The 13,914-nt window shown below is 44.3% G+C and overlaps 2 protein-coding genes across 12 annotated transcripts in view; one reads left to right on the forward strand and one right to left on the reverse strand.

Moving 5' to 3' along the window:
• The first annotated feature begins 566 nt into the window (after positions 1–566).
• VTI1B (vesicle transport through interaction with t-SNAREs 1B) overlaps positions 567–13,914 on the forward strand; it is a 30,049-nt gene continuing 16,701 nt past the window's right edge. For 5 of the 11 annotated variants that reach the window (XR_006741169.1, XR_006741173.1, XR_006741170.1 and 2 more), the window contains exons 1-6: positions 575–1,061; positions 4,484–4,542; positions 5,690–5,881; positions 8,881–9,054; positions 10,793–10,854; positions 12,521–12,814. Coding sequence is in view for 3 of the 11 variants with exons in the window: in XM_036433566.2 (XP_036289459.1) it covers positions 947–1,061; positions 4,484–4,542; positions 5,690–5,881; positions 8,881–9,054; positions 10,793–10,854; positions 12,521–12,617 (699 nt within the window). In the remaining 8 variants the exon portion in view is untranslated. Of the gene's footprint in view, positions 1,062–4,483; positions 4,543–5,689; positions 5,882–8,880; positions 9,055–9,393; positions 9,549–9,968; positions 10,085–10,792; positions 10,855–12,520; positions 12,849–13,135; positions 13,378–13,914 lie in introns of those variants that run through there. The other 6 variants (XR_006741167.1, XM_036433582.2, XR_004987144.2 and 3 more) reach the window with 6 other exon arrangements.
• The window catches only part of ARG2 (arginase 2), a 33,345-nt gene continuing 32,239 nt past the window's right edge, over positions 12,809–13,914 (reverse strand). The window contains exon 8 of the mRNA XM_036433448.2: positions 12,809–13,288. Within this exon, the coding sequence (XP_036289341.1) occupies positions 13,083–13,288 (206 nt within the window). The 3' untranslated portion in view covers positions 12,809–13,082. The remainder of the gene's footprint in view (positions 13,289–13,914) is intronic.

A 13,914-nucleotide genomic window follows, 5' to 3' on the forward strand; every position in this document is an offset into this window, starting at 1 on the left:
TCCTTGGAGTGCAGGAAAGGACTTGAACACGTGACACTTAGTAGGAATGAGACTTGAAGCCGCTTCCCCCTTGCTCACCATGTTATAAATTACCCAGGCGCAGAATGAATCTTTTAATCACCCACGAATGGCCTTGACCCTGCACAGTGACTATTAACATTAAACATCTGCTGAGTGCATATTTTGGGGGTCACAATGCCCGGTGACCACTTCGGAAAGTAGGTGTTCTCTGATTGCTTGACACACACACACACCCACACACACACACACACACACACACACACACACACACACACACACACACGCACGGCCACCTTTCAAGGGCTGGAAACTAACATTCGGTCAGTCAGGGGGGCCAAAGGTGCGACGACAAGATAACGTTAGTCCAGTCGCACGCCGACACCAAACCAATACGCTCAGCGTCACCCCTGGGCAGCAGAGGCGCCCAGGAAAGCACCGCGACCCTCAGCTCGTGATCTCCGGGTGGGCCCGCCCTCCCTGCCGAACTACAACCCCCAGCATGCACTGCAGCGTGCGCCCTACGCCGGAGGCCGGGCCCTGAGAGGGGCGGCCGCGCTGCCGGATCCGCGGTCCCCGCAGCCCCTCCGCTGTGACGCTGTCCCCGGGCCCAAACCGGGTGTCCCCGGAGGTCTGAGACTCCCGCCAGCTCAGACGCGCAGCCGGCTTCACAGGAGCCTCCCGGGCAGCGCAGCCCGCCCGCCTTTCCGTCAGGCTTTTACGCCCGGCGGCCCCTCAGGGATGGTGTGAAGAGGGTGGGCGTTCCGGCCCGGAGGCCCCTGCCGCGGCCCGGAAACGTCTCTTCCGGGGCGGCCCAGGCGGAGGTGGTCGCCGTGATGCCCGCGGGGCTGGGTGGCTGACCACCCACCGCGGGTGAAGCGGGCCCGGGCCCCGAATCTCGGCAGCCGCTGCTCGAGCGGCCTGCGCCATGGCCACCTCCGCCGCCTCCTCGGAGCATTTCGAGAAGCTGCACGAGATCTTCCGCGGCCTCCATGAAGACCTCCGGGGGGTGCCGGAGCGGCTCCTGGGGACTGGAGGCACAGGTGAGGGGGCCGGGGACTGGGGGGACAGGTGACGGGGCCGGGACTGGGGGGGACAGGGAGGGGAGCGGGGACTGGGGGCACAGGTGAGGGGGCCGGGGACTGGGGGCACAGGTGAGGGGCCGGGGACTGGGGGCACAGGTGAGGGGGCCGGGACTGGGGGGGACAGGAAGGGGGCGGGGACTGGGGGGCACAGGTGAGGGGGCGGGGACTGAGGGGACAGGTGACGGGGCCGGGACTAGGGGGGACAGGGAGGGGGGTGGGGACTGGGGGCACAGGTGAGGGGGCGGGGACTGGGGGCGGACAGGTGAGGGGGCGGGGACTGGGGGGACAGGTGAGGGGGCGGGGACTGGGGGGCACAGGTGAGGGGGCGGGGACTGGGGGCGGACAGGTGAGGGGGGCGGGGACTGGGGGGACAGGTGACAGGGCCGGGACTGGGGGGGACAGAGAGGGGCGGGGACTTGGGGGGACAGGTGACAGGGCCGGGACTGGGGGCGGACAGGTGAGGGGGGCGGGGACTGGGGGCGGACAGTTGAAGGGGGCGGGGACTGGGGGACAGGGAGGCGTGGGGGGGGGGACTGGGGGACAGGGAGGCGGGCGGGGACTGGGGGGACAGGAAGGGGGGGCGGGCGGAGCACTGGGAACTGGCCCCCGTGCTCCGGGAGAAGCCCGGAGTCCTCCTCGCTGCTCTCCTGGTGTTCCAGTTCCCCGTGTAGGGCTGACGGGGCCCAGGACCTCCCGCTGCCATGTAGGGTGCTCAGTGGTGGACCTCAGAGTGTGGTTTCCTTGGGATTCTTCATCCTCCAAATTTTTCTCATCTCACTTTCACTGTGACAAGTATCGGAGACTTCAAAGATTGGGTTTTGTATTTCAGTAAAATTGATTGTCCTCTGTATTTTGTTTTACATATTTAAATGATTATTTTCAAAAGAGGTCCATAGTTTTCAACAGACTGGCAGAGGGTCCGTAGCACCAAAAGGGTTAAGAACACCCAAAGGAATCATTGTTTTGGGGGTTGGTAAATATCAGTTTTGGAGGGGTTGGTCTTTAAAATCAGGATAGTGGCATGTAGGTGTGTGTCCTCTTAGGAACTTTTCGCTAGAGACTGTTTCCTGTCCCATTATTTCAAAATTCAGGTTGCTGCAAGCTTTGCCTGGAGGAGCTAGAGTTCTGTAAAATCTGGTGGAAGCACAGTTCTTTGTCTGGTGGATAAGTTCAGTGTCAGAGTTTGTGTTAGCTATGTGAGTTACCCGAAGGCAAATGAGTTGAATAGTGAGAGTGAAATTCATGCATTTGTTTAACTTGTATTTATTGGGAGAGGTTATTGGGTGCCTGGTTCAGCTCCAGATGCTGTTAATATTGCAAATTGCAGGGAAAAGATTTACAATCCCCATTTTAGTGGGTGGATGGTAATATACAATATAAATACTAGAGGCATGGGGGGAAAACCCTCCTTAGCCCGGCCTGAGCCCTCTCAGTCTGGGACTCCCAGTGGGCAATTGGACATCCTTAGCTTTGCCTGGAAGGCGGGGTTCCCACCACTGCCACTGCGCTGCCAGCTGTGAGCCCAGCTTCTGGCTGAGCTGCTCCCCTTGTGGAAGCAAACTGACCACCTGGGGGCAACTTCTGTGTTGAGCATCTGCCTCCTGGTGGTCAGTGTGCGTCATAACTCAGTTGTTCTGCCCTTAGGTTAATTTGCATATTAGCCTATTATTATACAGGACTGGAGGCCCAGTGCATGAAATTTGTGCGGTGGGGGGGGGGGGGGGGAGGCTCAACCCAGCCTGCACCCTCTCCAGTCCGGGGCCCTTGGGGGATATCTGACTGCAGGTTTAGGTCCAATCCCCGGATTGGGCCTAAACTGGCAGTCGGACATCCCTCTCACAATCTGGGATCACTGGCTCCTAACTGCTCACCTGCCTGTTTGCCTGATTGCCCCTAACTGCCCCCCCCATCTCCCAACCCCCTTTCCCCCCTCTGGCCTGGTCACCCCCAACTGCCCTCCCTGCAGGCCTGCTCACCCCATGCAGCCTGCTGCTCAGTCATTTGACCTCCCCTCGCTAACCCCCCTGCCAGCCTGGCAGGCCCATACAGCCTGTTTGGTGGTCTGTTCAGTTGCGATGGTCACTTAGACTTTTATATTTATATATATATATATATATATATATATATATATATATATATATATATATATATATATATAGGATAGGCTAAAGAGACCCTGTTAAGGGCAACACCGGCATACCTCGTGTTATTGCAGTTCTCCTATTGTGTTTATCAGGACTCCCTTCATCCTTTCTGCCATGTTCAATACCATTTTTACTATTGCTTAATTGCTTTCTTTATATTAACTTATTTCATGTAAAATATATTTTTTAATACATGAAGTTATTTAAAATAAAATTTTATATCACTACTTTAAATGGGAAATCTGTAGAACCTATCTACACGGTCAGAAAAATATAAGGAAGGCAAAACAATGCTAAGTTCGATGTCAATTGCTTTGAAGCTGAAGCCTCTAAAGACATACTAGCACCAAAAAGACGTGGTACAAAGGATTGAAAGAATCAATAGGGGTGACTTTCTCACTGAGTTGGTTTCATGCCACCACCAGTGGGTATGGCAGAGAAACAAGTGCTATAATGTGCTGCTTCCCCAATGAACAGAATAGGTGGGCTTTTATTGTATTTATTTACTTATTTATTTATTTAAAATATATTTTATTGATTTTTTTACAGAGAGAAAGGGAGAGGGATAGAGAGTTAGAAATATCGATGAGAGAGAAATATCCATCAGCTGCCTCCTGCATACCCCCCCACTGGGGATGTGCCCACAACCAAGGCACATGCCCTTGATCAGAATCGAACCTGGGAACCCTCAGTCCTCAGACTGACACTCTATGCACTGAGCTAAACTGGCCTTGGCTAGGTGGGTTTTTAATTTGTTTTGCAGAAAAGCAGTGGATGAGGGTTAAATAGAGAAGTACTTTATGGTGTGCATGAAGATGGGGACCCAGATTTCAGAAGCAGTATGGTTAAGCATTCTCATTGATGATATTGTGACTGGTCTTTCTGTTAGAATTGGGTAACAGTGATTAACTTAGACCTACTAGTATAGTGCTTCTTAACAGGGACACTATTGGCCTTTGGGGCCAGGTCATTGCTATGCAGGACTGTTGCAAGCATGGATATTCTTGTTCCCTGGGCACTAACTAAATGCCGGTACTAATATTCTTCCTTTCCCCTTCCCCCAGTCACTTTCATAAGAAGTTCCATACTTTCCTAAATGCCTTTTAGAAGTGATTAAAAACTATTACCCCCAACAAGGAAGGAATGGGGAGTTTATTCTACTCGGAGGGAATGGGATTTACAAATGTATGGAAGGAAGCAGGACTGAGCATTTGAGACTGGTGTTATCTTTTTCAGAAGAGAAGAAGAAATTGATCAGAGATTTTGATGAAAAGCAACAGGAAGCAAATGAAACGGTGAGAACAGAGAACAGGTTCTTGTTTCTTTTATCTGGTGTTCATCTTTTCCAAAACTATTGCTTATGACCTGGTCACAGATTAATTGCTCCTGCTTATTGATCCTGATTTTGATTATTTTTTTATTAAATGAGACCAGTTGATGGGAATGGGTATTGGGGGAAAGGGTTAAAAACACAAAATGGATAAAGCTGGAAGACTATCCCAAAGTGAGGTTTTGATAATACATTAAAAAAAAAATGTCCACCAAGATCATTCATTTTCTTTGTTAAACACACTGTCACAAAATATAGCTCACAGGTGGTTCTAAGTCACTTTCCTTTCCCTTTTAAAAGAGCACTGTGACTGGATTTGGCATCTTGGGTAAAACCTGCAAGGACGGGATGAGTTCCCAATCAGAACCCAAAGTTGTCAGAAGTTGGCCCGAGTTACTAAGCAGTGTAACAACTGCTTCTCTCTTAATCTGAGGCTTTAAATATAATAATAAAGCTTTGCTCTAACCAATTAGAAGAATCTTCTGTCTCCATTATGCTGTAGCTTTAGCAGACCCTTTAGAAGGTTGGGGCTAAAATCTAGGCCCCTAGTAGTACTTGGCAAAAATAGTGGCCCCTAGTTTTTGATACCCCAGCATAGACTGAGAAGAAAAATTCTTTTTAAACCAGAGAACTTCCTTATTGCTTGAAGAACAACTTCCCTATTTCAGTGAAGTTGTGAGAAGTTAAGTTTATCTGCATCCTTTTCTTTGTTACACATCTATTATTCTGGGAATCGAACTCTTGACCCTTCAGTCTGCAGGCTGATGCTGTAGCCACTGAGCAAATTGGCCAGGGCAGTTTTTTCAAGTCTTATATATGAAATAGAAATAATATTTCCTGCCTTGTTGATTTGCTATGAGGATTAAATGAATGCATATAAAAATGTTTAATAAGCTATAAGGTACTTGTTCATTTTTTCACTCATTCATCACATACTTTTTGAATACTTATTCTGTGCTTGATAGGCACTGGGCAGACAGCAGAGCAGTGGAGTGAGTGTGCCGCATGTGGTCCCTGCCCCCATGGAGCATATCATTGAGTACTTACTTTGGGTTGTCTGGAGTTGGATTAGTCCGAACCAGGCTGTCCTCTCACTGTTTTCTGCCTTCCAGCTGGCAGAGATGGAAGAGGAACTACGTTACGCACCCCTCTCTTTTCGTAACCCTATGATGTCTAAGCTTCGAAACTACCGGAAGGATCTTGCCAAACTGCACCGGGAAGTGAGAAGCACGCCTTTGACAGCCACACCTGGGGGCCGAGGAGACATGAAATATGGCACCTACACTGTAGAGAATGAGCACATGGTAAGCTTCAGTTGTCTTTTTCCCCTTTGGGCCTGTATACAAGAATTAACCATATTGTGAAGTACAGTTCATGTTACAGTGTATACTGCACCACACTCATTTCCCCACCGTCCTCTTTCCTGCATCCAGTTCTCCTTTTCTTGGGTGTTTATCCTACTGTATTTAATGTAGATATTTCCTCACCATATGCTTATTTACTTTTCTTTGCATCCTTTATATATAAAACAGGGCTTGGTATGTATCGGTGGTACGCAAGTGTTACCTAATCTTATTATATCTGAACTCTGTATTCTGACCCATTGATCTAGTTTCTTTCTCACATGTGCCCAGAAAATTCAGTTAGATTTTTAATTTATCAGAGTATTGTTACAAAATTAACACAAGCTTTCTTTTACATTTATATGATGACCCAGTAGCCCAGATACAGTAGAGAAGGCAGGATGCTTCTTAAGGAGGGGCTAATGCCTTGCTCTGTTGCAATAGGAAGAGAGCCAGATTGCCTCTTGCCTCAGAATTCTGATTTATTAAGTTAGACTGACTGGATAGAAAAATCGATATTCTGTAACTATCCGGAGAAGCTAGAGAGTTAAATTAATAAAACTTCACAAAGCTTAAACAATGTGTTGCTTTTGGGGTTGTATTCCATAGTGCAAAGTTGAAATGGCCTGGCAAGTAGCATAGGAGAGAAATGGAAGTGCAGCTTGCACATATGTAGAAAAGCTGATAGTACCATTTTAAACAAATCCCATTTCTTGATGCATCCTTATTATAGTTGAAGAGACATTCAGATGCTGCTGGCCTGACATTGCTGATGTCAAAACTAGAGTATTTGAGAATGGTGTAAAGTTTTTAGAGTTCACTTGTGAAAGGAGGGACTGGAAAAAGGCAAGCAAGGCAGGTGGAGCTTGTTAAAGAGAGACGAGAGGTGAAAGTAACTTTGGTCATTTATTTTACACACACACACACACAACAAAAAAGGGGGAGATAAGTCCAGAGAATAATTTTGCTTTAAAATGATGTTTCAGAAATTATAAACACAATTTAGATATATACCACTTTCAGTAGAATTATCTGAGATTGATTTATATCATCTTACCATCTTTTCCTATTCTTTCTCAACCTAATCAGTTGAAAACCCCTATCTTTTATTTTTAAAAAGCCTTATTCCTGCTTCTTTTAAGCTAAAGTACCTGAGGGTTAGTTTAACCTCATTCAGTAGTTTCCTCATTCACTGGTTCATATACCATGTATGAGGAATTTTTGTTACTTCTGATCTGGGAACCTGTTTTTGAATTTTTTTTTTTTAATGTTTATAGATTAGAGAGAGGGAGGGTAGGAGGAAAGACATCAATGTGAGAGAGAAACATTAATTGATTGCCTCCTGTAGATTGAGTCTGCAAGCTAGGTATGTGTCCTGACCCGGAATCGATCCCATGGCCTTTTGGTTATCGGGACAATGCTCCAACTAACTGAGCCACACCAACCAGGGCCCATTGTTAGTTTCTTGATGGTGGGATCTAGTGCTCAGAAATAAGCCCTGTGAACTGACCCCTTTTTAATGTGTGTGTGTGTGTGTGTATATATATATATATACACATGTATGCTTTAAAAAATATTTTAATTATTTAAAAGTATTTTTAATTACTTTTAATAATTTAATATTTGTATTTATAATTTTGAGAGAGAGAGAGATCTATCCATTGTTCCAATTATTTATGCATTCATTGGTTGACCCTGTATGTGCCCTGACCAGGATTAAACCCAAAACCTTGGAGTATTGGGACGGCGCTCTAACCAACCGAGATACCTAGCCATAGCTACACCCATTTCTGTCAGTGGTTAATTCCGGCCTGGGCATTTCCTCATGTCTTCTGTGCTTAGGATTATAGGTGGAGTAAAACTTTGATGGGGATTTGGGAAATTAGGGCAGCCAGGCCACTTTACTTGGCCCTAAATACCTTCTTCCCTGAAAGCAAGTCACCAGTGTGACCACTTAAGTTTTTTCAGTTTTTGTTTTCTGTTTGGCTTGAAGTGAAATTCTTTGGGGGCTTACCAAGAGTGTGGCCATAATGTGGCAGTGTCCCACCTAGACTTCTAATATGATTAGCTTATGCATGGTCCCTTAATCCTCAGTACCAATCAGGTAGGGCTATTCAGTGAATTTATATGTTCTAAGGCTGTAGAGTTTAGTTGGCTTGGTTGCTGCCCATCAGTTATAAGCTATTTGCATTTTTAAGTAGCTCCTACACCCCAAATCTGGGCCACTGTTTCTCAGAAGTTGCTAGTTCAGGAAACACATGAACCAGTTTAAACTGGTTTAAACTCATTACAAACAAGGGAAAATGCTCTGATGTTTTTAATCCTCCTTACCTTGCCTCACTTAAGTATAACAGGCAGTGCAGTGAGAGGTATGGTGATCCTGATTGGATTCCAAGTCCTGCTTTAGTCTGACCTTGAATAGGATCTTAGAGTTCATTACCATCCTTATATGTCTTAAAGAAAATTAGCCTAGTCAGCGTGGCTCAAATGTTGAGTGTCGACCTAGAAACTGGGAAGTCACTCTTTGATTCCTCGTCAGGGCACCTGCCCGGTTTTGGGCTCAATCCCAAGTAGGTGGCAAGGAGGCAGCCAAACAATAAAAATATATTTTAAAAATGATAGTAATGAAAATTAGTCGTGGCCAATGTGGCTCAGTAGGTTGAGTGTCCTCCTGTACACCAAGAGGTCACTGGTTGGATTCCTAGTCGGGGCACATGCCCAGGTTTCAGCTCTATCTCCAGTAGGAGGCATGCAGGAGGCAGCCAGTTGCTGTTTTTCTCTCATTAGTGTTTCTAACTCTCCCTTCTTCTCTCTCTAAAATCAATGAAAACATATTTTAAAAAATAATGAAACTTATTGCACACTATATCCCTTCTTACTGAAGAGTGTTCATAAGGATTGTGCTGGCAATTACTTTATAGTGGAAGAAGTCTAACATTTCTCTTTCATAATCCTGTCAGAATCAACTACAGTCTCAGAGGGTATTGCTTTTGCAAGGCACTGACAGCCTGAACCGGGCCACCCAGAGTATTGAGCGTTCTCATCGGATTGCCGCAGAAACTGATCAGATTGGCTCAGAAATTATAGAAGAGCTGGGGGAGCAACGGGAGCAGTTGGAACGTACCAAAAATAGAGTAAGTACGGGCGAATGGGGGAAGGGGCAAGAGTGGGTAAAGCAGGAGGGCCCATGAAACCATGCTGGCTTTTCCTGCCCAAAGCTTCAGCAATTCTGAATTCAGAGTAAATGCCCTCTTAGGGCATTATGCTTTTCTCAGTTTTTAATTTGCATGGCCGAGAGATCTCCCTTGGAAATAATTTTAGCTCTAAGATTTAGAGATCATTGGGGGCGGGGGGGAGAAAGACTGAAGAAACTTGATTTCTGCATTTCTATTCAAATAAACATAAGATTGCAGCCACTCCATCATTTTATTCCTGCATTACCACTCTGAGGTGTTGATTTCTCTTACATCTAGTGGGATATTCTGCTATTCTTATGAAAGTATCATCTGACAAGATCCTAGCTTTCCTGTCATTTAGAACCAAGGCTATCTTCCACATGTCATAAATAGTACCACTGACAATTTGTAGAGGTTCAGTCCTGGACTGTAGCTCTGTACTGTTACCTAAGGTAAGCTGGATCCCTGTGGGAAGCAAATGGAAATAGGCCAACGTTGGCTGTATTGGGGCCTCTAATCTATCACTCTAAAAGGCTCTGAAAACTAACATTCCTTTTCATACATCTGTATGGAAATTTTGGAAATAGTACAACTTGCCAGTAGAATGCTGTGCTCTTAACAGCACGAGGCAAATCTAGACGGAAAAACAGATACTGTGGATAAAATTTAAATGGGAAAATATGGTTCATTGTGGGGGTTCGAGATAATTTTCTCAAACTTCTTAATAGCTCTAATTTTCCATTCTTAAAATGGGTCAGAATGATGCCCTTCCCTCTGTGAAAATTCACAACAAAGTAGAAAATTTAAGGTAAACTCTAGAAAAGGTAGCTTACTTACAGACAGTTTTGATATTTTACTTTTGTACATACCAGGTGAATTGGCTGAATTCAAAAGCCAAGGAATGGTCTGAGATCAGCTTACCAAAGCCATTGGGGATTGGAGACAGATGGCAAGTGAAATATCCTCCAGCTATATAGATTAGTACCATGCAAGCAAAAGGGAAAGGTTTAAAAAAAAAAAAAAAAAAAAAGGCTTAAAAGGATTAATTCCTTTCAAGCCTTTCACAATTCAATGTAAGTATCTCTTAAACTTTAAGACTTAAAGGGATAAAGAAAAAAATAACCATATCCCAGGCGTGGTAATCCACCAGCCTGTGAAAATAGACTATAACTCAAGAGGCTCTCCTGGAGTTAGACTGCTGAAATTCAAATCTTAGATTGCTTCAGTTACTGGCAAGGTGTACACTTGAAGCCTTTCTGTTTTTGAATAGCCAAGCACGAGCTCTGTCCCAGAATTCCCTCACACAGCCTTGGGATATAATTCCTAAACCTACTTGAGAAGTTCTAGCAGGGGTCCTCAAACTTTTTAAAGTGGGGGCCAGATCACGGTCCCTCAGAGAGCTGGAGGGCCGGACTATATGAACTACTAATTCCTACTGTAACACCTCGGCTGCGCTCACTGCCCAAAAAACCTGGCAGGCCGGATCAGACTCCTCTGCGGGCCGCAGTTTGAAGACGCCTGTAACTAAAGTATCTTGTCCTCTCCAGTTTCTTCTAATTATACTCGGAGGCCATCTTTTAAATTGGTTTGATTTCAACATATCCTCCTTTATGCCCACTGTCAGTTTTGGAGTTCAAATTCTAGAATGTATACTTTTAAAAAGAAGGGGACAATAATCGCTATTTTCTCTTTTCAGCTGGTAAACACAAATGAAAACTTGAGCAAAAGTAGAAAGATTCTCCGGTCAATGTCCAGAAAGTAAGTTTTAAAAAATAGTCACAAAATTAATTTCCCTTAACTCTTATGCCTGTCAACCAAGAGTGTAAAAGCTTTAAACTGTGACTTGCAAAGGTTCTAATAAAGCTGAAGAAATAAGGAATATTGTCTTGTGTAGTTAAATATCCCAAGACAAAATCTTTTGATTTGGAACAGTGTAAACTTTGTCCTTTGAAAGTATATATATATATATATATATATATATATATATATATATATATATAAAATTTTAGAGAGGAAGGGAGAAACATAAATGATGAGAGTCATTGATGTGCTGCCTCCTGCACACCCTCTAGCTGGCAACCCAGGCATGTGCCCTGACCAGAAATCAAACTGTGACCTCCTTGTTCATAGGTTGTCATTCAACCACTGAGCCACACTGGCTGGGCCACTGAAAGTACTTTTATTCCCAACATTCCTTAGAGAAAACAGCACATAGGAGTAATACAGCTTCATATTTGTAAAAAGTTGATTTAATATTTTTTAGAAATATTTTTTTAGAAAATATTTATTAGAAAATATTTTCACTGCTACTGCTTAATACTTACTTTTGGCTCTGCTTGCTCTTCATGGGAGTCAATCCCTTACCTGGGAATTCTGTCTTGTTAGCAAAAAGTTGTTTTAAAAAAAACCCTTGAAATAAGTGCTGATAACAAAATGTATTTGGAGTAAGTGGTAGTATGCATGGTTCAAAATCACAATTGAGTCATGGAATTATCAGAAGAGTGAGATTTTCCTAAACAGTTGTAAATTCCTTATGGAATAGGGGGAAACCTTCAGTTTAGAGTGAACATGAGAACCAGAGATTGGATTCTTTGTATTAACAAAAGACAGTGGATTTTTCTATGAAGCTCCTATATTGCCTTTGTAGAGATACCCATGGGAAAAGAGAAAGTAAGAGAGATGCTACCCAGCTTCTGGTTACTTGGCACCTGTCCCTGTGCTGCACATCAGCCCTGGCGAGTCTGCCACAAATACTCCTCTAACATGCTCTCAACTGTAGTATGTAACTGATATGGCTCTATATATTAGATGTTGCTAACTTTGAAATATGAGTTAGCCTGGTTTCAGAATAGGTATATTTTTTCATATTATATTTAATATACTATTTTCCTAACTAGACCCTCCTAGAAAAGCTAGTTCTCAAGTGAAGAAGTAGCCCTGGTTGGAGCATCATCCTGTACACCAAAAAGTTGCATGGTTTGATCCTTGGGTTGGGTTGCGTTATTGGAGGCAATCTCTCACATTGATGTTTCTCTCTCCCCCTTCCCTTCCCTTCCCTTCCACTCTCCCCATTCCCCCCCCCCCTCTTGTCAATAAAAACATGTCCTCAGGTGAGGTTTTTAAAAAAATAAAGTGAGGTAGTAACTACTATTTGAAGACATTTTAGAATAAAAAAAACATTTTTACCTTTGATATAATCCCAGTTGTGGGCTCAGATCTCCAGTGTGGGGCATGCAGGAGGCAGATCGCCAGTGTGGGACGTGCAGGAGGCAGCTGATAAATGATTCTCTCTCATCATTGGTATTTCTATTTCTCCCTATCTATCCCTCTCTGAAATAAAAAATAGATTTTTTTTTTTTTTTTAAAGAATAGAAAGTAATAAGGTTATCCAGACTTCTGACTGTTCACTTGTTTCTGTTTGTAGAGTGACAACCAACAAGCTGCTACTTTCCATTGTCATCTTACTCGAGATAGCCATCCTGGGAGGCCTGGTTTATTACAAATTCTTTCGCAAGCATTGAACTTCCTGCGTGGAAGTGTTTGTGGACCAGAACTTTGACCCTGAGGGTGAATAGTGTTACAGATGTGGAATAAGTGTATTGCTGCTGTGAGCTAACGGTTCAGGATGCACTGTGTAGCCAGACTGTGGGAAGAGGGAGGGAAGATGGAAAACCAGCTAATGTGAAGAAACAGCAACAAGACCAGTGTGATAACCAAGGTAATAAATGCTGTTTATGACTTCTTTAAATTTACATGTACTCCAACATATTAATACCCCATGATTGCAAAAAAACCCACAAATACATTTACATTATTATCATTGGTCACCAAAATGGAGAGGGAAAGGAAAATTTACAATTGTGAGAATATGCAAATGTTCTTATTAAGGCAGTATTGACCCAGATGACCATGTAGTATCTGCCCCCTCAAACACCTCACAACTCTGGAATGCCCATTGTGATGAATGTGTCAGCATACAGTATTTCCTAAATTCTCACACGTTCTTCATTTTCTGATTCATGTGGTGAACTGGGAGTAGGAAGTTGGTCATAGACATTGTGCCCTCCTTCCCTTGTCTGACCAAAACTTGAAGCAATCACATCCACTGCCAGGCCAGCTGTAGCCTTGGCTTCTTCATCTGAAGCAGCTAATTCAGGATTAACTTCAACAAGATCCAGTGCCGACAGCAACCCTGAAAGAACAAAGTGTGACAAATCCTCAGAAAATCCCCTAGCTGCTGCTTTCAGTAAGGGTTGTACCCCCTGGACAGAATAAACGAAGGTAAAAAACCAACCATTTTCTACTATAACAGCCACTGTCAGGAAGCCCCTTATACCTTATTAAAACACTGCTATAATGCCCTGGCCAGTGTGGTTGGGTATTGTCCTATGCACCAAGAATTCACCAGTTCAATTCCCTATCAGGGCACATGCCCAAGTTGCAGGTTCAATCCCCAGTAGGGGGCGTGCAGAAGGCAGCTGATCATTCTCTCCCTTTCTCAACAAAACAAAACAAAACATTTAAACACACACACACACACACACACACACACACACACACACAATACCAGCCCTAACCTTCTGTGAATCAAAGTGTTACAGGTTCAATTCTGATCCTGGGTTGCAGGTTCCCTACCCTCACTGGTAGGGGAGGCAACCAATTGATGTGACTCACATCGAGGTTTCTCTCTCCCCCTTCTGCCTTCTCATTCTCTCTAAAATCAATGGAGGGAAAATATCCTCTAGTGAGGATTAACAAACAAACAAACAAAAAAACAGCCGAAACCAGTTTGGCCTCAGTGGATAGAGCATTGGCCTG

This window comes from Pipistrellus kuhlii, unplaced genomic scaffold, assembly GCF_014108245.1.
Source record: "Pipistrellus kuhlii isolate mPipKuh1 unplaced genomic scaffold, mPipKuh1.p scaffold_m20_p_1, whole genome shotgun sequence".
Classification (NCBI taxonomy): domain Eukaryota; kingdom Metazoa; phylum Chordata; class Mammalia; order Chiroptera; family Vespertilionidae; genus Pipistrellus; species Pipistrellus kuhlii.